The following is a 24391-nucleotide window of genomic DNA, read 5'->3' as shown; positions in this document are numbered from 1 at the left end:
ATCTTGGGAGAACGTTGGCAGAAGATGAAGATGGCCATAAAGGAAAAGAACAAGTGGTGCTTCCAAAAAAAAAAAAAAGAAAGAAAGAAAAAAGGTCCAATCTCTGCAGGAGGCGATTGAGAATGCAGAGATGTGTTTCAATGGACCTAAGTTCATGTAATTGTTATCCAGCTACTCTTTTAAGCCCCTCTGCATTTCTCCTTATCATAGTGATTGGCAGATGTCAAGGTCCTATGGCCTGTTCTTCCATTCCTTCAACAAGTGAATGCAGAGAATCAGATTGTTTGAAGGAATCTCTCATGAGTGAACCAGGCAGAGCCACCCTTTTGGTAGACCCTAACCGAAGATAATGGGAGCTACATGTAGTTCTGTGCTGTAAAAAGCCCATCGTAGGGGATCTGAAGATACCAGCATGCTAGAAAATAATAGCATAATTTTATCTGAGTTTACTTTAAAATTCCCTTTCTTCAGTTTATAAGGACCATGGCCCCGGCCCATTGTGGAAACAGAGTGGACATCTAGAGTACAGATGGAAATTGATATCCAAAGCTTTGGGATTATTTTATCTGGGGAAATTATTCCCATACACTTCAGTAGGAGAAACTTTTCCTTTGCAAAATATTATCATCCCAACTTCTAGTGTAGGAAAATAAGATGGCATTATCGTTGGTGCAGAAGTTGTCTCAAGCAATAGAAACTTCATTGGAGGACTGGTCTGCGTCTGCTTCTGCTTGCAAGCAGGCTGAAATTTAACAGCTCAGTGCACCCTTTATAACAGGTCTCCCGACCTTATTATTGTGAGAGGAAATTTTCAGGTGATATTGTATAAATATTCCTATTTTGTGTGTCTCTTACATAAAGCTGTACATGATATATTTAATAATTTACTTACAGAACAGCAAAGACAACATTTACTTACAGGCTTTTCATGTATGTTAAATATACATTTTCAGTTCAGTTTTACTGCTGGGAAGTTGTGATCGCTGTCTGACTAGTACCCTTGCGGTTGGAGAAATTACAAGGCATTTATCTTTCACACTGTCAGTTGGTTGATTAAACAAGTTAACAGTTTGCTTTTTTCCTTGTCCAGGTAATGATTTAGGCAGGGTGCTTCGCTGGGGAGCTGGTTATAGTGGGGAAGATCCCTACTCGGTTCTGATATCTGTAGATGAAGCTGATGATGTACTTATGGATCGCTGGACCATCCTTTTAGATGCTCAGGAGGCTGTTGAAAGTGCAGAGAATGGTATTTTGGAACCTGAGCCTCCAAAGGTATTTCACGGTTTTGTTTTCTAGAAACTATTGGTTTATTACAGGATGAATGAAATTATAGTGTACCATAGCTGCTTGTAATTTGTCTTTTATTTCAACACACCTTTGGGTGTTACTATAATAATTCTATATGGCTTAGCTCATTCACTAAATCTGCGGGTGAAGAAAGGTAAACCTGATGTGCTGTTTTGAGTACAGTTCTAAAACACTTGAAGTCAGAGATTAGTTACACAATATATTCTTTATGGACATTTTAGATATTAATTATTTCTCTGGCACAAAGCATGTCTGTCTGGGACGGTAACTGATTACAAGTGCTCAGTTAACAGTAGTTGTGTCTGCTTTCAGAAGTTGGGAAGGAATGGGTTCCCAGCTCAGGCGAGAATAGGTTCGGTTGAGAGAAAGCTCTTTGAAGGAAGATCAAAGCTACATTTCAGACCTCTATAGTGGAACTGGAATCCTTACACTTTGTTAAACAATCCAGAAAGTTACTTATTAAAGTTCTGCTAGACATCACTAGCGTGAGGTTCAGTAAAACTTTAATTTAACCATCTACCTTATCTCTTTCCCTGTTTGCATATAGTGTCTTTTAAGTGAAAATCTTGCTTGACAGGCTCTCGTGACATCAGATCTCCTTGTTTGGGAAAGGGAGAATGTCGTTTGCAGATGTAATCCTGGGACTCGTTGTTTAAAGTCTGGTTCTGTTTTAAGACAAAACAAGACATAAGAGAAAAAGAGAAGAATAGCAGATGATTACCAAAAAATAGAGATTCTGTCTTTGCAGTTCAGTTGCTGGAACACCCCAGGCTCAGTACGTGGCTTGTAACTTTATTAGCCACTCAGGGATTTTTAAGCAGAATCAGGCTGTGAAGTCATTGTGGTTAGCTTACCACTCTGGTCACAATAGTGCGTTGCAAGGGTAGATTTGTCCTGGCCGTCTAAATTGTCTAAAGATGGAAGGCAGAGAGAGAGAGAGTGTGTGGGTATGTGCCAGGAGGAAAAATACTGTGGTTGAAACTGACACACTGGGGAGGATTTAATAATAGAAACATGAGGTTCACACCAAAGGAGTTGCTCAGGACACAGATGTGAAAATGTTGGTGTTCTCTGGTTCCATCTTCTGGTCTGGTGTGTTTAGAACATCTTTCAGGATAAAGAAACAAAGGCTTCATGATGTGACAGCCGTGATGGTGATACTGTTTAATGCTTCCTTCCGCACATACACAATTTGCCAAGTTCTCCCCTATAGTGACACCATGAAGGGAAATATGAAAAAAACGAATGTCTTTAGAAATTGGTTTAATCTGGGACAACGAACAGTACAATTTCTCGGTCATAGTCATATGGTTATTAAATGGTAGCACTAGGTCGAGCGAAGGTTGTTTAGGTGCATTTCCATGCTTTACCTTGTTTGGGTTTCTTTTAAATGTAACCTTATTAATTGCAGATTTCCTGGGTTTGGAATGCTTGGTTTAGGAATAATTACTATATCCCTGCAGTGTTTTTCACCCAGAAGTTACTGATAAATACTCTCAACCATATTTTCATTTTAATGTTGTGTTTTGTACTGGGGCTATCTATGAGAGAAAATGTACTCCTTAATTGCTTTGTGTGCAGTGACTTGAAAAATCGGCAAATGTCAATTTCACTGAAAATTTTCAGTACCAATATGGGACCCTCTGATGTGGTACATCTGAGTCTCAGTGGTATACCACAGTATAATGCTATTTTTGTTTTGTTTTTCAGATTGTACAAATGAACAACTATTGTGGCCTTGGAATTGATGCAGAATTGACCTTGGGCTTTCACCATGCTCGAGAAGAAGAACCAGGCAAATTTAATAGCAGGTAATCTCAGGAAAAATCTTTGTGAACTGAATGTTCATAGTACCACATATGCAGAGTCTACGTCTGATATAACAACTCTACAGGCGTTCACAAATAGTGGTGCGTGACGTAGTGTACAAACCACACACATCAGGAAAGAGTTAATGGCCTGCTTTTTTGGGCAGGTGAAACAGCCCTGCCTGAAGCAAGTATGAGGCTTTGAGGGAAGTGCTAAAAAGGGAGAGTCCAGCTCTGGTAGACCCTGGCAGGAGGCAGAGCAGATCTGCAGCTTTCACTGCAGGAGAGCAGGCTGCCTGAGGCCAGGAACCAAGAAAGCCAGCAGACTGTCAGTCTCCCCATGGAAGGGTTGGCCTGGCAGGAGCCGGTTGCCTTCTTTGGCTGCCAGCAACTGACTTAGGCTTGCATGAGCCCTGGCGGGGTGGGAAGTGTGCACTTTTCTGGGACTCTGCAGAGCGCGGCAGGGCTGACGAGTGTGGTAAGGATTGAGCCCAGCAGGGACAGAAGAATTTACATTTCTTTGTTTGTTTTGGACTTGGCGAGCCCCAGCAGGGGTGGAACTTTTACAGGATCTAGTCAGAGGGCTAAGTCACCTCAACCGGGAAGGCGCCAGAGGCCGCGGGGATCAGTTGGAGACCTTGAGGACAGAGGCAGAACCACTGCCCCACCCCCATAAGGGGGCATGCAGGGAGGGTACTCGGTCACATGGTGCTTCCAAAAATGGAAAACAAAACATCAGGTTACAGTCAGATCCATGTGATAAGAGTGCTAGTTTGCCAGATTTTTACAGACAATAGCATGCTAGAGGCAATCAAAAGTACAATGTTTGGGAAGCACTTGGTCATGGTTTCGAAATTTACTTCTTTTCCAATAGCTTTTATATTAAAATCAATGATCCAGGATATATGACAGCTGGCGGCATTAGTAGAAGTATGTACAGTAATATAAAGCAGGGAAAAATCCACATTACAAATTTTCAGTGTCCAGAATTTTCTTTGTACAACTTTGTACTGGAGTGTGTGTGTGTATTTATGACCTCCCATGGAACATATTGTTTTATGTATACATATATATAAAAAACACAATCTGTTTTATTTATTTATTACAGTCTGTTTCATGGGAGGTCATAAACACAAAAAACAAACAAAAACCCCACAAAACCCTCTTCTAAGAACACCAAGAAAAAGAAATAACCTCTGTATGTAATTAGTCAATTCAGCAATTCTTCAACATCACTTTCAGTAAGCGCAATCCACCACTGTTTTCTATCCATCTTTGATTGTGCTTGAAAGATCCTTTGATTTGTCTTTATGATACCAGCACAAACAGTCATACTCATGGATTAAATAAACCGTAATTATTTATATTCAGAAATACTGCAACCAGTTATCAATACTGTAAAACATTATCCAGTCCTCTCCCCATTACAGTTTGATATCAGTATTCTCAAGCAGTATATTTTTCTCAAGAGTTAAGATAATGAAAATCTACTGTTCGTGCTCTCATACATTACAAAGTACATGGGAAAAATAGCACTTAACACTGTATGTACTGCGTACGAGTAATACATTCAAGAACTATATTACTTACAAAAAAAAAATTAAATCTTCTCCAACCCTCTGGATTGAGAACAGAAAATAACAAGCATTGACTATAAAGTATAACTAGAACAGTGCACAGAGAAAATAATTTTAGCCTTGTTTGTGTAATTAATACAATGTAAAGTTACACAGACACATGTATATAGATAGTTCATACAAAACCAACTACATTAAAAGAACAGCAAGGTTGCAAAGTGAAGTACTCAAAAGTCAGGAAATGATGCAACCTTAACTTTTTTCTTTGTACGTAAGCAGTACAATACTAGATGACAGTATTTTTTCCACAGGATCCCTGTCTCAATGAGTGCAGAAGATGAACAATACTCTGTGAAGGGAGGCAGTGGTTCAATTTGTCTTACATGAGTTATTGTGTATGTGTGTGAATATGTTGTTCACTATATCGGTGGGGGGTGAGGGGGCCTCAAGGGTAGAGAAGAAAGGGAAATTCCTCCTAATGGTTGATACAAGACAAACTTGAATTATCATCTTAAATAAACTTTACATGTTGTATGTACCATGCTGTACTTACTGCTTGGTTAAGTTTGTTGCTGAATGTTTCTTCTCATTAAAGTTAATTGATAAATTTAGGTATACCAATCCAACTTCTTAAAATGAAACCTTAAATCAGTCAAAAAAACCACTGCATACATATACTTTGCACAGATGTATTCTGGTGAGGATTTTGCACTATTTTGTATTCAGAAATGAAATATCTATGATACTCGTATCTGGAGTTTAAAATATGTGCACAGCTTCCCAGGGCATTTTAATTTTGGCATTATGCGTTCGATACAGAGCCATATGATAAAGTAAATCTGGGCCAAAGTATCAGATGAGAAAGCTCTAGTTTGAAAATCCAAGATGCTTTTAGCTACTATTGAATAAGTGTGTGATCCCACAACAGACCGCTATTCAGGAAAGCATCTCTATTCAGGACAACATTAAGTGCATGCCTAAAATGAAACATGGATTTACACGCTGGCCTGAATCAAGGCATTAGACTTGAAAATACTCTGAAGCGTTTGTATGTCTATGGAGTGTCCATGCAGAGCACTCTATTTTGCGTGCTTTCTCTTCTATTGTCCTTCCTAATACAGTGTTGCATTCTGTTTGGAATTGGGGTCTTGGTCTTACTTCCCAGTCCAGGTAAAATATAGTGCTTGGTTTTGGGGTAGGGTTTAAGTATCTTCTCACAGAATTTTAAAGCTTTTTTTGTGCCTCACAAGCATTATGCATATATTAATGCCTCACAAGCATTATGCATATATTAATGCTTTAATTTTTAAGGTCAGGCTTGACAAAGCCCTGGCTGGGATGATTTAATTGGGTATGGGTCCTGCTTTTGAGCAGGGTGTTGGACTAGATGACCTCCTGAGGTCCCTTCCAACCCTGATATTCTATGATTCTATGATTAACTTACACTTGAGGTTGTTTTGAAAGGTCAAACTCATAAGTAAAGGAGCAAGCCTGATGTCTTACATGTCATACGTTTCTCTTTGATGTTTAATGGTAGATATTTTTAGTCATATTTGGTGTGGCTACTTGTACAGATGGTCTTTAAGAACTTGACTGTTGCACTTAAGTTTGCTTGCTTATATGCAGTAATACATTTTGAACATTTTTCTTTTTTTTTTTGGAAAATCATGTTTGTGTTTTGTGTGGCATGGAGTATTGCAGTAGCTTTCTAGTGACTTATAATTGGTCAGCAGAGTTTATAATGTAGGGAGTATAATCATAATGACATTCTAAATAGCTTTTGTGTACCTTGAGACTGTTTTTCCTCCTCATATAGCTAAAAGCACATAGCAGTTCATGTGCAATGTTCTAAGGAAAGACAGGAATAGGCTCCAAGTGTTTTTGCTGTAGGCATACTGAATTAATATTTGGAGCAGCTGCTAATGTCTCGTTTATTTATTTGCTTTAGATGAAATGTAGCCACATGCACATTTACAATTCCGTCTCTTCTGGTGATTTTTATCATGCTGCACCAAATTACAAATGTCTAGTAATGGGTGACACTATAGGAGCTTCTAGTGTCGTGTTTAAGAGTTGTACATGAGAGGAAAAAGGACAGATTCCCAAACAGAATGAGATTCGTGTGTAAACAGAATGAGATTGGCCGGTTCTTTGGAGATCTGTTTGGAAAACTGATTTTCGTTCCCACAAAAATCTATTTTTGTCCCCAGAAATGTCAGATGTGTTTGCAAAACAAAATTTTGAAGAAAAAAAATCATCTCATGTCAACTGAAATGTCCTTTAGATTTTGTTTTTCTATTTTAATTGGTTTTTATGTTAAAATACATTTCAAAATGAAAAGTCCCTTTGAAATGAAAAATTGAAACTTTAATTCCAAAAATGTCCTGTTTTAACATCTTCAAAAATGTGGTTGAAATAGATACGTTTCAATGAAAAATTTGGATTTTGTTGAAATGGCATTTTCTGACGGAAAACTGAGTTGTGATCTTCTCCACTCAGCAGAAGTACTTCATTATTGCTGCCTTTCAGACATAAATAGATTTGTCACAAATCACCTTAAGATTGTTGTTAATGGGTATATAATGACTAATCAAGGATTTGATAAAGCCAAAATTAATTTGTTTTATACGCCTGCCTATAAGCGCAGCTGCCAATGCTAATTGTAATTGTTTGTTTCTAGTATGTGTAATACACTCCCCAGGGAGCCGTGAACTATAAGCCATTGTGTTGCCTTTCCAAAGGAGAACTTTGCCTTGGCTTAAACTATGACACACCAGTTTTGGTAGCCTCACCAGTCAACTCCCTGAGACTCTGCCAGTCTTAACCTTGCCTTGCAGGTTACATCTGGTGCTCCCGAGGTCCCCAGAGACGTCTCTGCAATATCCAGTCCCTCTCATTGGCAATCACAGAATTTATTAAGTCTGCTGTCTCCAAAGAGACAGAGCGTACAACTGCCTGTTGGCTCCCTGAGGATATGCTCTTTACCTTTATACACAGCATGGGGATGGTTTTATAGTAAAACAAGTTTATTAATAAAGAGCATAGATTTAAGTGGCACTAAGAGAAAGAAAAAGAGACAGGTGTGGGTACAAATAAAACAAAAGTAAAAACATGCTTTCTAGTGTCTACAACTTAACAGTTCACAGTCCTGGTCTCAGGCAATTTCTCACCTACAGTCAGTTCCCAGAGTCTTCGACCCAGATTGCTGAAGGATCCACCTTTCACAGATTCCAAGAGCTCTGGCCTCTTTTGTTCCTTAAGTGATGTATACATAAGGGCTTCTATCCCCTTCTTTTTATAGTCTAGTAAACCTTCGAAATGTGTATCCCCAGATAAGTTCTTCTCCCCTGCTGTGTGTTTCTTCCTGGTCACTTCCCAGCCCCCCAGTTGATTTGTATGTCAGTGTAACTTTCATTGCTCAGTTTACTTTGCAGACACAGGCAAACGAACGTTCCTTTGTCAAGAGCAAACTTGTTTATCTACTCTTCCCCCCAAGCATATTTTAGGAAAGTATTCCCAGCATGCGCACGCAACTCTTTACATGCCACCCGTAGATATATCACACAGTGATAGTAGTGACCCACATGATACCAGTTTTTACATGATACTTAACAAGACACGGTGTTTGGCTAAATATTCTGACTGAGATGTGCAGAGTGTGTCCTTTAACAGTTGGCATAAAGGGGCTTTGGGGTCACAGACTTATTACGGCAGTCACCATGGTAACAAGCTAAGGACTTAAATGCGAAGGAGGTTATCAACGACTCAATTATTGATCGAGCTTCCATGTTCATGAACTGTAAGTCCCTGCACCTGGTCTGTCACCTTGGACCACTTTTTAAAAAAGTGGTGGTTGTGGTCACCGCCACGTCAAGGTGCAGTTGTTCTGTTTACTGATCCTGAGGTACATGCTGCTCGGATGTGGTTGCTCTGCTCCTGCCTGTATCTGGGAGGCAAAACTGACATTCTGGTCCTCTCTCTAGAGAACCGAAATGTGTGAGGAGGAGTATTAAGGTGGTGGCATAACAGCCCTGGTGCTCCCTGGTGAAGGGACTTTTGACAGGGCCCCATGGAATTGTGCTGCAGAATCCAGCTTTTGTTTTAAAATGCAATGTTTCTAGCCCTCCTTCTTGTGACGAGAACCTGGAAAATGTGAACTGATGCACGAGGTCTTCCTGAGTCCGCAGGAAGCACGACGTAACTCTCAGGTGTTACCTGCTTAGTTCACCAGGGCCCCGCTGGACACAGCTATTCCATGGCATTTTTTCCTAGAAAGCTTCAGGGGGAGGGATTTACCCGCTGAGACAGCCAGATGTCTCAGGCTTTATTTTCTGTGTATGAGTCCTATGGAGTGTGCCTATGGGGGTGCTTACAGTTCATCTCTCCCAGCTACAGTATTAAAACACAACTTCGCCCTTACTGCATTTACCAAGCCACCTTTAAGCCTTCTCTAGACTAGGGGAAAGTATTTCCTCTGTGATATTTGCATGGCATGGTAAATCTGTTAAAAATTCCTAAACAAATAAATAGTTAGCTAATATGGAGGGTGGGGAGGTGGGTTACATGTTTTAATTAAGTGCTATTTAAAATATGTTAGCACACCCTACCCAGCTAATGTTTTTAAAGATGCTGTCTGACCGAGGAGCTGATGTAATCCCTGCTAACATAGTGTGGTTCTTTGCACCTATTTAGTGACTAGAGTACCACAGGGGTTTGTCTACTACTACTGTCTTCAAGCTAGTGGATCTGATCCTTTAGTTCAAACAGTGGAGGCTCATGCGTTTAGATCTAGAGATGCCTGCAGATGACTTATCCATAGCTGTCATTTTACTAACCTGATTTTAAACAGCACTTAATTAAAATGTATTTGCTAAAATAACATTTAAAAATATTGTAAACAAGGCATTAACCTTGTCCTCAGTTTTTTTCGCTGTAAAATTGGAACACTTGCAAGTAGCTACATCACAGAATTGTTGGGGGTTATCAGTATAATAAGTATTTAGAAATTTTTCTCACTTCAGCTTGGGCAGTTTATATTTTCAAATGACTTATTTAGCGCTCTGTTTATCCAGACTCTTGATGGTTTATGGGCACAGTGCCAATTTTAATTATTCCGTGTTTTCACACTCAGTTTTCAAAGTAGTAGATTTTGATTAAAATAAAATTATTTTCAAGCAGAAAGCCTTCTGAAAGGCAGTTCTGAATATTTACTTGTATATGTTTCCATGTGTTCTATGCCTAATTCCTAAATTATCTTTCTGTCTATTCATTAAAATCTATATGAAGTAACAGTTTATCACCTGAAATAGCTTGATTTGTTGATTAAAACAAGAAGACTTAAGTGTGATTTTAGTTAAAGGAAACTTTAAATTAACGTGTTCCAAAATTAGAAGAAAAGTGTTAGCTTAAATGAGCATGATTAAAACAGTGCCACAGTATAGTGTCAAACCTTGCAGTGACAGAGTGCTATTCTGTTCATAGGTTTCACAACAAAGGAGTATATGTAAAAGTTGGACTGCAGAGGATAAGTCACACCAGAAATCTTCACAGAGATATAAAACTTAAAGTGGACCAGCATGAAGTTGAGTTACCAAGTATCGAGGGACTCATTTTCATTAATATCCCCAGGTAAAACTGTGAGAAATGAGTCTGTGTCGGTACACATGAAACACCCTGTTGTACTCACCAAAATCTCTGTGGTCAATGGAACTAGATGAAAGGGGTTTTCTTTACTTTTTTTGGCTGGGATTTTCAAAGGTGCGTAAGGCAGCTAGCTGCTCAACTGGTATGAGATTGACAGATAACTCGCTTCAGTTCTTCTGAAAGTCCTGGCCTGAGTTCATAGAAACTAACCCTTGTTTTTATAGTGCAATGAGAACCACTTTGCTATCTCTACTCCTATTTCATAACATTTGTTTCTAGTAACTTTTACCAACTCCCGCACATTGCATGCAGGCTTTCTTTTTGTTTGCACAAATAGTGTACTAGTTACTGAAATGTGTGCCACAGTATTTAACTGTGGCAACTATCTTAAAAGGCTCTATTAATTAGGGTTCTCTGTTAAGAGAAGTTAATTGGCTGTACTTTTTGTTCTAATTTAGGTCATGGCTTCAAGAGTTAGAGATTTTCTTTCTTTTTAAATCTATTTTTTTTTATTCCTGAGAGAACTAGAAAAGGAAAAAAATCATATCCACTGTTGAGCAGTAGCTGTGTATTGGAGATGCAAACATACTATTCTTACTGGAAATTCAAGCCTTTTCTAGGAAGTAAAATTATATTAATTTCCCACTGGCATCAGGATTTCAGGGGAATGATTTTGATTTGCTTAATTCTACAAAGCTATTTGAAGCCTAAATGTAATAATTTGATAGAGCAGTTTCTCAGTATTTAGCTTCCCTTCAACATATCATGTCTTCCGAAAGAAAAAACATATTGACATTACCAAAAACTCTGGTAACCTTCTGAGTAGTAATCATAAAAGTTAAGACTTCACAGGTTTAATCTGTGGTTTCCAGCAACCCAAAATGACATGAGGCTGTTTCCCTCTTATCCACTTTTCTCAGCTGAAAACCTACTTAGCCCTCCCCCACTGCTTTCACCTCTTCCCCCTTCCCTCCCCCACAGCAGTGTTATCAAGAGGTTACCAAATTTTAGGAAAGCAAATGCCGTGTTTTGTAAAGTGGAAAAGGAGAAATCCCTAACCCCACTCAAGGAGAATCTGTGGAAGAGCAGAATGGCTTCCTAAATTGTTAACCGATCAGATATTTGGATACTGCTTGAGTCTTGACAGATTCCGACATACTCTCAGCGGCCACGCTTGTGTGCTATGTTCCAGTTGGGGGTCTGGAGCTGATCTCTGGGGATCTGACCATGATAATCGATTTGAGAAACCAAGAATCGATGATGGCTTACTGGAAGTTGTGGGGGTGACTGGAGTTGTGCACATGGTAAGTTAGTGCTGAGCCTGCTTTTTGTTTGTTTGGGGGTACTGAGCAAGCGAAAACAGTGACTCCTCATTTAACCCATGTTAAGCATCTCTGTGAATTTGCCCTGTGGTAAATATTTTGCTCAAAACACCTTCAAAAAATAATTTTAGGTTGTAAAATGAAGCACTTAAAAGTCAGAACACAAATGCCAAGAATTGTAAGAATACAAAATATATTAGTCAAGTTAGATTACAAAAGTAGTTGGCTGTTATGCTGTGGGGCAGTGGCTGTGATAGCCATTGGAGAGTGGGCTTAGACAGCTTTTGAAGCCTGCTCTGGAAATTCTTGTTCAGGTGCCCAAATTCAGCAATATATAGAGGGAAGCTGGAGCTGGATGGTAAAAAGGTTTAGAGGCATTGAGGGGTCTGCTGTACCACTTGTTCAAGTAAATGGAAATACTCCCAGTGATTTCAGAGGGCTTTGAATCAAGCCCTGAAAGACGTCCGTATAAAGAATGGGACTGTTTAATTTAGAGAGATGTTAGCTGCACAAAACAATGAGAGATATAGATTAGGGCAGTCGGGTGCTTTTGTTTTCACTCTTTCAAAATAGAAGTGGACGGTGAATGAAATTTCAAAGGCTGATAACTTAAAAAATGAAGTTAGAATAGGTAGAGATGGCTTCATTTTTTGCTTCCTTGGTTGCTTTATTAGGCTGTGGATCATTGGTACTACATATATTGTTGCAGCTTACCAATTTGAAACTCATTTATTGGAGGTTTGCTTTTACATCCCCTTTCAACTTGTAAACTTATTCCACAATGTTCATAAGCTTCTCAATAAAATTATAAGGAGAAAAATGATAAAAGGAATTACTAACATAATACATTAAATAACCTGCGGCATTTAAGGTTATAAGGTGGATAGAAAGCTGGCTAGATTGTCGGGCTCAACAGGTAGTGATCAGTGGCTCCATGTCTAGCTGGCAGCCGGTATCAAGTGGAGTGCCCCAAGGGTCGGTCTTGGGGCTGGTTTTGTTCAGTATCTTCATTAATGATCTGGAGGCTGGCGTGGCTTGCACCCTCAGCAAGTTTGCAGATGACACTAAACTGGGAGGAGAGGTAGATACGCTGGAGGGTAGGGATAGGATACAGAGGGCCCTAGACAAATTGGAGGATTGGGCCAAAATAAATCTGATGAGGTTCAACAAGGACAAGTGCAGAGTCCTGCACTTAGGACGGAAGAATCCCATGCACCGCTACAGACTGGGGACCGAACGGCTAGGCAGCAGTTCTGCAGAAAAGGACCTAGGGGGTTACAGTGGACGAGAAGCTGGATATGAGTCAACAGTGTGCCCTTGTTGCCAAGGCGGCCAATGGCATTTTGGGATGTATAAGTAGGGGCATTGCCAGCAGATTGAGGGACGTGATCGTTCCCCTCTATTCGACATTGGTGAGGCCTTATCTAGAGTACTGTGTCCAGTTTTGGGCCCACACTACACGAAGGATGTGGAAAAATTGGAAAGCGTCCAGTGGAGGGCAACAAAAATGATTAGGGGACTGGAACACATGACTTATGAGGAGAGGCTGAGGGAACTGTGATATTTTAGTCTGTGGAAGAGAAGAATGAGGGGGGATTTGATAGCTGCCTTCAACTACCTGAAAGGGGGTTCCAAAGAGGATGGATCTAGACTGTTCTTAGTGGTAGTAGATGACAGAACGAGGAGTAATGGTGTCAAATTGCAGTGGGGGAGGTTTAGGTTGGATATTAGGAAAACCTTTTTCACTAGGAGGGTGGTGAAGCACTGGAATACGTTATCTAGGGAGGTGGTGGAATCTCCTGCCTTAGAGGTTTTTAAGGTCAGGCTTGACAAAGCCCTGGCTGGGATGATTTATTTGGAGATTGGTCCTGCTTTGAGCAGGGGGTTGGACTAGATGACCTCCTGAGGTCCCTTCCAACCCTGATATTCTATGATTCTATGATTTATTACCTTAAGATAGCAAAATCCTATGATGGCAGAGCACTTAGCACTAGACTTTATTTGAATTTATTATAATATAGTTGATTCTGTATATGATTTTTAAAATTCTTTATTTTTAACTAATTTAAAATCTCATTATTTTCTATGGGTTTTTAGGTGTCTTTTGAGACAAAAATATTTTTGAACAAATCCTAATAAATGTGGTAGGCTGAGGATAACAATTACTTGGACTCCTTTATAAATGTAGACCCCAATCCTACAAATAAGTTGGCAGCAGCAGGGAGTCCCTTTGACTTCAGTGGCGCTCAGATGAAGTTGAGGTCCATTGGCTTGGAGCCACCTTCTGGATCAGGGCCTTACTGCAGCATAGGGTTAATGCAGGTGTTACTTTTGAAAATTTCAGGTCATAATTTTGGAATCTTCTAGGGGGTAGAAACCTCAGACAGGAAGAGGCCAGGATGTACTCCAGCGCTGCAAAAGTCTTAAGCATGATATGCACCTGTCCTTGCTTTTATAAGGCTTATTTGTACCAATAAATACCAGAGAGTTTTAGAAAATAATGGCAGTTCTGATATTCTGATAGGGTCAAGTACAAGGCGGTCTGCGATCAGGGATTCGCATAGCCCAAGGATCTTACTTTCGTGTTACGCTTCTGAAACCAATACCTGTTCAAGTAGATGGAGAGCCCTGGATCCAGCCACCAGGCCAGATTATCATTTCTGTTGCAGGACCAAAGGTAAGCTTGCCTTGGCAGTTTGCCTTTTTGCATTAGAAAAATGTAAATGGTTGTCGTTAAAGTTTTCTCCTGTTTGTTTTTGTTCCTTAGTCTGTCATGCCATTTGTTTGACTCATCTCCTACTATTTGTCTGGCTCCTCATCCTCTTAGTGCATTTCTTTTTTAAGGTACTAATCAACATAATGTGATCACTGTTGGATGAATATACGTTATGGAATCTACGCCATGAAATTCAAAGAAGTTCACATATATTAGTTAAAGGGCCTGTCTGCACCAGCGAAACTACAGTATTGAGAGATCAAGTTTAAGAAAACAGTCCCCTGGGTGTTTGGTAATGTGGCTTAGCCTCGCATGAGACAGCAGGGAGCCATGTTCTAATTACATTGTTTGCGTTGCAGCAGATCAGGGTTATTCAGACAATTCAGGAACATGGTGTATGAGGGACAGTGCATTCCCTGTTCAGTGGTCAAGGAATCCATGGACAGAATTTAGGTAGCAAGAAAGTGGAGAAATGAGACATATGAGCAATGGGAGGGGAAGGAGAGGAGCGGCTGGGGGGTTGTGAGTAAAGTGTCCCCCATCCAAGGAATTAAAGTTTCTGCTGACAGTGCAGCAGCCAAATGATTCGTTTGCACTGTCAGTGCATTTGATAACTCTCACACACACAAGTTCCTGCCACAGAAGTTTGTTGAATGACCCCTTTAAGAACGACTGCAGAAATCTGTTGCTATAGAAAGAGTTACAGAAATCTCATTGAATGCCAAGCTTTTGTCGTGGGGAAAAAAAAGAGGCGTTTGCAGAATGTGCCTTTATTATTTGAAAAGTACTTGCAGCTACACAGAGCTCTTCTTCAGATAAAAAAGAGCCCTGTGTAGCTCAAAAGCTTGTCTCTTTCACCAACAGAAGTTGCTTCAATAAAAGATATTCCCTCACCCGCCTTGCCTCTTTCAAAGTATTAACCTTTTTTGTAAAGAGGATTAGTGTTTAAAAACTCTTCCCTTCTTGCACGAGAGAGAGAGATACACATTTTGTAATTTGGAGTCGCTCTACAGAAACTGCTCTGAAATGCACAAAGTAAGCAAATCAAAAATTAGGCTTTTCTTGACTCTGTTAGTCGTCTTGGGTGATATAATTATAAGAGGTTAAAAAAGACAAGTGAGAGTTAAGTTAGTAGTATCTTTATTAAATTGCTTTTCTGTTGCAGCATTAATGTATATTTTATTCATTCCTAAGCATACCTTTCTTAAATTTGCTTGAATAAAGAGATGTTTTGTTGCTTTCGTTTATCGTCTCTACAAATGTTTTATTGAAGGTCCACATGTTGAAAAAATCCAAACAGAAGCCAAAAAAACCTGGAAGCTTGAAAGAGACAAGAACGGATAGTGTCTCAGTCACTGAAGTGGGACGTTAAATGGAGCGGACCTTTCCAGAACAGAAGCGGCAGAACTGCTGTCGATGAAAGGAGCCTGCACTGTACAGCTGGGTGCTGGGGTTTGGTAAAGAAGGGGTCCTAATGAGCCTGCCCTTTATTCCATTGTAATAGTACTGTGTTCTGCTTGTTTTGTTAAATGATTGTGCCTCATTAGGTGGCTGATGCACACCTACTTGTATACCACTAATTTCATTCGAAATGTTTGCCTGTGGTAGCCTTCCCTAAAGTACTGCCCAGTACCAATAGATAACACAGATCTACCCTATGGAGCTCTTCACACTTGGTTTTGCAGAATTTTCATTTTGTTAAGAAATTTCTTGCCTTTTTCTTACATAATCTTCCATCGAGAAATCATCACAAGGTTCTGTTAAAGTAGCCCTGAACAACAGTCTTCCAAAAAACAGAAGAGTAGTGGTTGCATCTCTTTGCTGTTGTACTGTGACCTTCCTGGGTAAGGCCAAAGAACACAATTTGAGGCGTTGCAGTTTGAGATCATGTTACTCGAGATGAATGACTGTCGTGATAATGATCCCAACATGAAGAGTGCCGTGTGCAGAGGAGAAAACCTGTGCTGAAACGCTCAAGTCAAAATGGCTAAGACAGGATAGTTTCAACATGGTTTACTAGGATAAAGTAAATGGGGACAAAAATCTGCTTTAAACAGTTATGAAATGGTCTAGCCTCTTTCAGACATCAAACACTGTGGAAGGGCTGGTAAAGTTCAGCAGCTATCTCTTGACTAAATGGGGGCAAAGTTTGCCTCAGTAATATATGTAGATGACAGACTTCTTGGGCTCTTATTTTTCTCCCCCGCTGCGTGTTCTACCTTTGGTGACTCCGTACACCTCCACAGGTCCTCATTGGTCTTGTTTCAAATTCAATTTCTAAAAAAAAAATGCCCTATGTGTAAATGTATTGTGACTATGACTTTCCATACGAGCTCCAGAGACTTGAAGAATGGGTACTAATTCTGGTAAAAAGCTGCTGAAAACGACTGTTTCATTGATTATCAGTTCACTAAGGCTGTTTCTCTACAAGGGGCGTGATTCCCCTCCTATGCTAGCTCGATGAAAGCTAGCGTGAGTGTATGTAGTAGTGGAGGCATGGCTGAACTTCACCACGTACAAACCAGCCTGAAATCGGCAGGCATGTGCTTGGCACAGCTAAGCCGTGCCTCTGCTGCCTGTGCTACCATGGCTACACTACTGTTTATATCTGCACTGGCTCTCATTGGGCTACCGTGAGATGTATTCGCAAGCAGCGGATTCACACCCCTGGCTTGTAGTGTAGACATAGCCTACGATACGTGAACATAGAGGCAGGCTAACATTAAATGGAAATACACAATAATTTAATTCCTTGAGTTTTCTTATGATGCATAGTGTGTGTTCAATAAGACTGTACGTCTGGCAATATGTACGTCGTTGCTGTAAAAAATGCTGTGACTTCAGATGACTGAGTATTTAGCAATAAAGTAACAAAAGGCCTATTTTCCAGTATACTTCTGAAAACAGCCTTCCCGCAACTGTTTAGCCATGGTTCTTTCTTGCAGGCTGCCAGTGTAGCTTAGCATTTGGGGCATGGAGAAGGGGTGTAGGCCCAGATTCTCAAAGCTATTTAGGCACCTAACTCACATTGATTTCAGTGAAAGTGGAGCCTGAATACATTTGAGGATCTGGGCCATAGTGACTGTACTGTAATCTAGCTGGACCAGTGTGTGTTGTAAGCCCAGGTTAGGGCATGCCAATCCTCCCAGAAAGGTGATCTGACTGCTTGCCCACCTGCTGAAGACTGATGGGTCAGGATGTTTGAGAATACTGCCCAGCCCCAGGGCTAATGTGCTGAAGATCTGGTAGAACACTACATCTGTTGTCAACAGCCATTCCCGCATGGGCCTTTCTAAACACCCCTTCTCTTTGCTTCACTCTCAGCTCACCATGGTTCTCTGGTGAGCTAAGTCAGGTGGAAATGAATGGGCTTGAACAGCAGTGTGGAAAGATGCAGAACAATTGTGGTGGAAGGAATTTGTACAGTTCTACCCCACACAGGGAAAGGTGACTAATATCTTTCAGCATTGTGTACGGTAAGTCCTTGACCAATGGAACTGCTCCCAGCTATGTCCTCATGAACCTGAGTCCTATTAGCAGGCGACAAGGCACACTTACCCTTGGCTGTAGAAAGAACTGATGAAATACATTACAGCCACCTCTGCTCGGGGGGCAACAAATTAGAAAAAAACGGTGACCGTACTGGTAGCATGGCTCAATCACTCAAGCAGAGGCTCTGAAAAGACTCTTACTGTTGCTGCTTGTGGAATGGACCTTTGAAGCCATGTCCCACGTGAGGGCTACCTCCAGAATGGCATTCTGTAGACTGAAATGTGCAAAAGCCCAGCCTTTGTTTAGCAAGCAATTGATGCCAGTGTTCTTGCCAGCCATCTCCTTTTCACGGTCTCCTCAGCGAGTGGTTGCAAGTCAACGCCCGCAGCAGTTGTTTTCTACCAGTGTTATAGACACCTTCTAGTCATGCTTCAGACGTGGCTAAGGCATGGCAGCAGCTTTGATAATCCGCTTATTGCCACGGACAGAGCTGAAACTTCAGTGCAAATGCGGTTTGATTGAACAACAGTTTCTACCATCCGTCATCAAGAGATGCTTTTTACTCACTTATGGGACAGCTGCTCCTTTTCCCCACGTGTTTTGACCTTAAGAGTGCTACAGGACTCCATCCCCTCTTATTCAGCATCAGAACAAGATTTCTGTTGAGAGTGAGATATCTGCATGCTGATGGTGCAGATATTTCATGTGCATCTTTCCTCTTCTAACACAGCATCAACTCCACTTCGGCACTTGGAAATTGGTACGTGCATGAAAAGCAAGCGGCTTGAGCTCAGCTTCAGTGTGGGTACTTCTGCTGATAGTGGGAGGAGGAAAGCATTGTATTTCAAGCTCTCTGCTCTCTCAGGGTGAAGTCAACAGACTAAGGAAATACATCACTGCTCATGGGTACCCAAGGCACAACAGTGGCCAGGAATGCTGCTTTTAGCTTCTTTTAAGTAGTTGAGAGATCAGTTCTGTTCTCTTTGATGCAGCCTAGCTATGGACATGAATGTTTTTGTCATCTGCAGATGCAAATACCTGAGTTGACTGCAAAGACCATGCAGAAACAGAAACCTCTCTCCTCCACGGGCCACACCAGAGAGCCTGTCTCACCAGTGCGCCATTCCTACACTGGCTCCAATTGATACTCTGGATCTGTTTCATGCTGCTAGTCCTGACTTTCACAGATCATAATGTGCTAAGTCCTGTCTCACTCCCCCGCTGCCCCCTTGCAGTGGCTGTTATCTGAAATAGTGTGGTTTACAATCCCAAAGGTGAAACTCTTTGCACAGCATATTTTAAGTGGAAGACGTTTTGGCTGTGGAATTTCCTGCCATCTGATTGTTATAAATGCCAGACTCTTTCCACACTTAGAGCACAGTGCAAGATCCATCTCTTTGTGCATACCTCCCATAGTCTGGTGCAATAGTGCTTTCCTGGCAGGCAGCCACCAGAGAGGACACTGATAGGGATTGTGTGTTAATAGAAGAAGTGATGGAAGCTTCTGGTCCTTGCTCATGCAGAAATGAAGTCTGATGTATGTGGTATCTAGACAGTTTGGTGATTGGCACGTTGGAAATGAAAATAGATACTTTTTTTAAAGCTTAATGTCTCTTTGTCTGATTCTGAAATATCTTCTGTATGTTTTCAACACACAACAGATTTTTGGGCAAGTGGAATGGAAAACTGAATATACACAGAATAAGCAAACCAATTTAAAAACAGAGAAGAATTCTCTGGAGTAACCATTTTTAAGCTGTTTCAATTTCAGGTATTAAAAAGGCTAAGATGCTTAGGGAATTGTAGAGCTGTAGTTTTGTTTTCATCAAACTTACACCTGCTGTGTGTGGGGATAGGGTTAATCATGTACAGTCTTTGCATTCATATTAATTACTTGGAGGCTTCCCTGCAGAAAGGTGGCATTGCTTATAAGTTACGTTAAACATGTGTAACAGCTGATAATTAGGTTTTATGTAAATCCAGTGAGATAATGCAATATAATTACATTTTGATGTTTTAATGCATGGTTCATACCATTATCAGCTCTTAGTGGAGAATGTTGTAAAATGTGATAATTATATAAACTTACGGTGGTTCCCCAGCCAATGCTTAAAATAGCATTAACAAATTTGAAGCTAGAGTGGTTTAGAAAACGTGGTGCAGAGAGCTCAGAAATGATATTGGGAGTGAGGTGAAATCCTGGTGTGGCTGGGTCATGCTTGTGGGTGGTCCTTGTGGGCTCATAGGGAGACATACACTGTGCTGTCCCAAGCACAGGCTTGATCCTTTGTCGAGGCCCCTCTCTGATGACCTCCTCTGCAAGCCTCGGGGCATACTTGTATTGCCTGTCCTGCTTCCCACTTGGAAAGTTGCATTTGGCCTCTACCTCCTGGCTTTCCAGCTCTTGTCAGTAGGGGAGGAGAAGGGGGTCGCTAAAAGTGCTATTCAATATCTCAAATTTCCAACCCAGGTAAAATGCATGTTTAAGGTATACAGTCATAGATAAGTATGTTATCGAATAGTACAGGGGAAGGATAAAATGTCCGCTCTGAGTTTTAGCCATAACTTCACAATTTCTGGCTTTTATGGTTGTAATTTATTCCCTCAACATTATTCCAACACTTATGGTCTGGTTTAGAGTAGTATAAGCTTCTACTTAGTGATGCTTAATCTAAATTGATCTTTGTGAACGGTCAGTGACTTATTTTGCCAAAAAATGACCACGTCGTCTGGGCGAATTGAATATCTGGTCACAGTATATCCTCGTGTGGATTTAGCTGGGTGACTACGTTCTGACATCATTTGCTTCCGATCCTTATTGATAACACATGAGTGGTCTGATTGTCATTGGACAATGTGTTGAGCTCCTTCTTGCTGGTCCGTGAGATACACTGTGTCATTAAGATTCCCAACACTTTCCTCATGGATCTAAGGAACCTGCATTTTTCAACAAGATTCACTGGTTATAAAATCCAGCAATGAGATTAGAATTCAGCATTGGCATATATTTTAGCTTTACCTCTGTATATCTTCCTGTAGATTTAAATCAGGCCCTGGATATTAAACTAAACCACAACCCTTCATGTGTAATACATTTAATAAAAAACTAGGAAAATCTTTTAGTAGTAACTCTTACGGATATTTACTCATTAATCCTTCATATCCTATACAAGCTTATTGTGTAAGTGGCATTTTTATCTACTCAGTCCAGACCCTAACTATTGGATGAATGTTTGAATGGTGGATGTGTTTATGCATATATGTGTTTTACCCAGTCGCCCACCTATTGTTGTGTGAGTAGAGTCATTGCTAAACATTGCCTAATGTAAAACAAAATTAAACCATTGTAGCAAATGTATACACCTGGGGTAAATTGTTGAAAATGGTAAGGTTTAACAACGATAAAGCTATAGCCGTGCAAATGCTTTAAAATGTACCATAGTGTTGCCTGATGCTTTGTGTATTTTGTGCAGCCTGTTTATCATTCAGCTGTATATTTTTTTGAAAAGTGCAGTATGACGACCTGGAAATAGAAATTTTTTCAGTCTACAACACAGGCTGCTTTCACACCGCCACCACAATGACTGTGTGCCTCTGCCATACTCTGTGGGTGCCTCCTTCATGTCCTTTGTTCTCAGCCCTTCTGCTGAAACTGATGACTAATTAGTGCCAATTCTGATGGTGCTGTTTGATCTGAATGACTGTTCACTAGCAGCGGGTATGAGACCACCCACTCATTTCCACTTACATCCTTCAACAGCCATGAAATGCAAAGATCTTCAGTTACTACTGAACTGGCTCAGATTCCTATTGGGAACTTTGGCTCATTTTCAAACATAGATCCCATATTGTGTGTGTTTCCATTATTTTACACACATTTTGCATTTAACAAGTAAATGTGGAACAGACATTGTTTAGTGTATGGCAGAACTGCCTTTTTGTGTTTGTAGTGTAAATAAGGAAAACCTTTTTGCAGACTTAAAATGCACTTTCAGGTTAAAATACAAAGAAGTCTGTAGAATGCCATTTAAAATGCTAGTTATTCTTGTAATTGTACCATTCCCTAGCATCCATGTCACTGAAATTATTGTACTGTCTTTTAATGCCCCGTTAGGGAAGGAGAGGAGATTGTAACATTTTTGCAATACATATTTATATCTAACTGACTGAAAGTTCATTTAAACTTTAAACCATTATAAATTGGCTATGGCCATTATAAACTATGAATTAGTTTAATAGACTCATTTTTATAATGCATGAGATTATTTATTATGTTAACAGCTAGTTAATTTGACACACAGGGTGTGTGATAAGAAGTCCAACTGAAAGGCCTTCACTTCTTTGACCTCTCTGTGCTTTGGCACTGACCAATGTAAAGGCATTACATGGAATGCAATGGTTTAAACACAACTTATTAAAAATTGTTTCTAAATGTCTGATTAGACCAGCAGTTTCGATGTTTACAGATTGGTGACTATTGATTGTATGCACCCTGGTTCGCTTTTGACACAGTGCACTGGTTTATATTTTGGAAGCGTTCTTTCTACTTCCCATGCCCACGAGTGGAATCGTTGCCTTTTGAGTTTGGGCTCTTAAGTAACTCTTTGGAAATATGTAAGTGTGGATTTTCACTTTTCTGCTATGAACTGATAGAACCGACTTTGTGCTGATAAAAGTATTAGATTGAACATTTCTTCCTAAAGGACAAGTTTATTTTTGATAATGTAGAAGATGGTTTTATAAACAATTAAGTAGTGTTGAAAAAGTTGGTATGAGCTCTTGAAACAAGTGTATTATCATGATTTAAAAATCTATTTCAAAGCAGATAAGCATTTTTTCTTTATAGAGCAGTGAAATGATATTTTCACTACCCTTAGTTCTGTTCTATGTTTAGCTTATCTATTAAGAGGAAACTTATTCTCAGAAGATGTGGCTTAATTTATCTTCAATTTATGCTGTATTGTGCTAATCGCCTTGACCTTTTACGCTTCTCTTGTAGCAATTCACAATATAAACACCTGTTTAAGAGGCTTAACTTTCCATCTATGAATTCCTACAGATGAAAGGACAAAATTGTGACAATTCTAATTATTACCCTGTCTGCCTAAAGTGAATGTGCCATGCAGCCATCCTTTGCTTCCAAAGGCAGCTGTCGCTTGGGCCAAGTGTACACCAGTAAGGGACACAGAATCCTATGTCAGGCAAATGTTGCTCTCGCAATTGCTCTCCTCCCTTTATGCTTTTAAATTTGCCAAATAGGGAGTAGCAAGAGGTGCCAAAGAAATTAGTGAGTAAGTATTAAAAGTGAGCAAATATAGGTGCTTGGAAAATCTAAACCTAACTCCTTTAAAGCAAAATCCTGTGAGGTCTGTGTCATAGAAGTAGTTGGCTCATTTCAGCTTTTCAAAAGTGCTAAGAGAAAAATTTTAATTGGAAATGGCTGAGACACAAACAGTAAGATACCTCGGTGAAGTTGTAGATTGAGATTGGGGGGTGGTGGAGGGATCTGATATCTTGATATCAAAATCAGAGAAGCACAAATTCTTTGGTTAGCCATAGAAAAGTTTGATTATCCTCCTGTACGCAAAAGTTCCATTATGTGGTAAATTATCATTAGCTGAAAAATTGTGGTGTTTTCCATTTCCAAGTGGTCCAAGCAGCTGATTTCATTGGACTAGCTCTTTAACAAGTTTTTAAAAACAAGGTACTTCATGATGTCTTATGGCATTTCTTGTGAATGTTGTAACGTGTTGGGCCATGTGGATTACACCGACAAGCTAAGCTAAACTGACCATTCGGCTAGTGTGAAGTGCTTATTCTCTGTTCTTCTGCCTGATGATTCTTAGAAACAATTTGTAGAAAGTGTAGCCATTAATGAGGTTGAATTCTATTTCTGTGTTGTGTGCCTCAAACTAATAAAGCATATCACACATGTTTACTTGTGGTTTGATCTTAAAAAAGATGGTTTTCATGGTATAACTAGTTTCTAGTTTTCTGCCTTGCAGACCACTGTGCTGGTAATCTGTCTCTATGAATTAATGTTCCTAAAATGTAGTAACTAAAAAATAAAAAGAGGTGGACTTTTTTCTTTTATATTTAAACATCAGTTTGTCCTCAGATTATGTTCTTAGAATAATTCTGTATATATTTTGCGATATGGTTTTGTGTGTAATTTTGACTGTACATTTTGCACTGATTGAAATTCTGTATTCTAAGTATAATTTGTGAGTACCAGAGATCTATAACTAGAATTTATGTCTGTGACAAATATAATTGGTAATTTCTGTTACAGCCTGGATGTGTCTGTGTGTGGTGGTTAAAAATTTCTTGTTACAAATGGTGAAATGTGTTTCTGCAAAGAGCAAACAAACTTGCTTTGTTTCACTCATTCTCCAGACACTGCTTGAATGAGCATTTTACAGTTCAAGTGTCCAAGAATACCTAGTGTTCAACATAACACAAGAATGGCCATAGAGGGTCAGGCCAATGGTCCATCTAGCCTAGTGTCCTGTCTGCCAACAGGGG

General features: G+C 40.0%; 1 protein-coding gene across 4 annotated transcripts in view; it reads left to right on the top strand.

Moving 5' to 3' along the window:
* DGKQ (diacylglycerol kinase theta) overlaps nt 1-24155 on the top strand; it is a 172716-nt gene extending 148561 nt beyond the window's left edge. For all 4 annotated transcript variants that reach the window (XM_073345802.1, XM_073345805.1, XM_073345803.1 and 1 more), the window contains 6 exons: nt 1091-1272; nt 3019-3119; nt 10175-10321; nt 11529-11640; nt 14183-14335; nt 15648-24155. In XM_073345802.1, coding sequence (XP_073201903.1) covers nt 1091-1272; nt 3019-3119; nt 10175-10321; nt 11529-11640; nt 14183-14335; nt 15648-15746 — 794 coding nt within the window. In that variant the 3' untranslated portion in view covers nt 15747-24155. The remainder of the gene's footprint in view (nt 1-1090; nt 1273-3018; nt 3120-10174; nt 10322-11528; nt 11641-14182; nt 14336-15647) is intronic.
* The last annotated feature ends 236 nt before the right edge of the window (nt 24156-24391 follow it).

Source organism: Lepidochelys kempii, chromosome 5, assembly GCF_965140265.1.
Source record: "Lepidochelys kempii isolate rLepKem1 chromosome 5, rLepKem1.hap2, whole genome shotgun sequence".
NCBI classification, from domain to species: domain Eukaryota; kingdom Metazoa; phylum Chordata; order Testudines; family Cheloniidae; genus Lepidochelys; species Lepidochelys kempii.
This window is presented reverse-complemented; position numbering and strand designations above follow the sequence as displayed.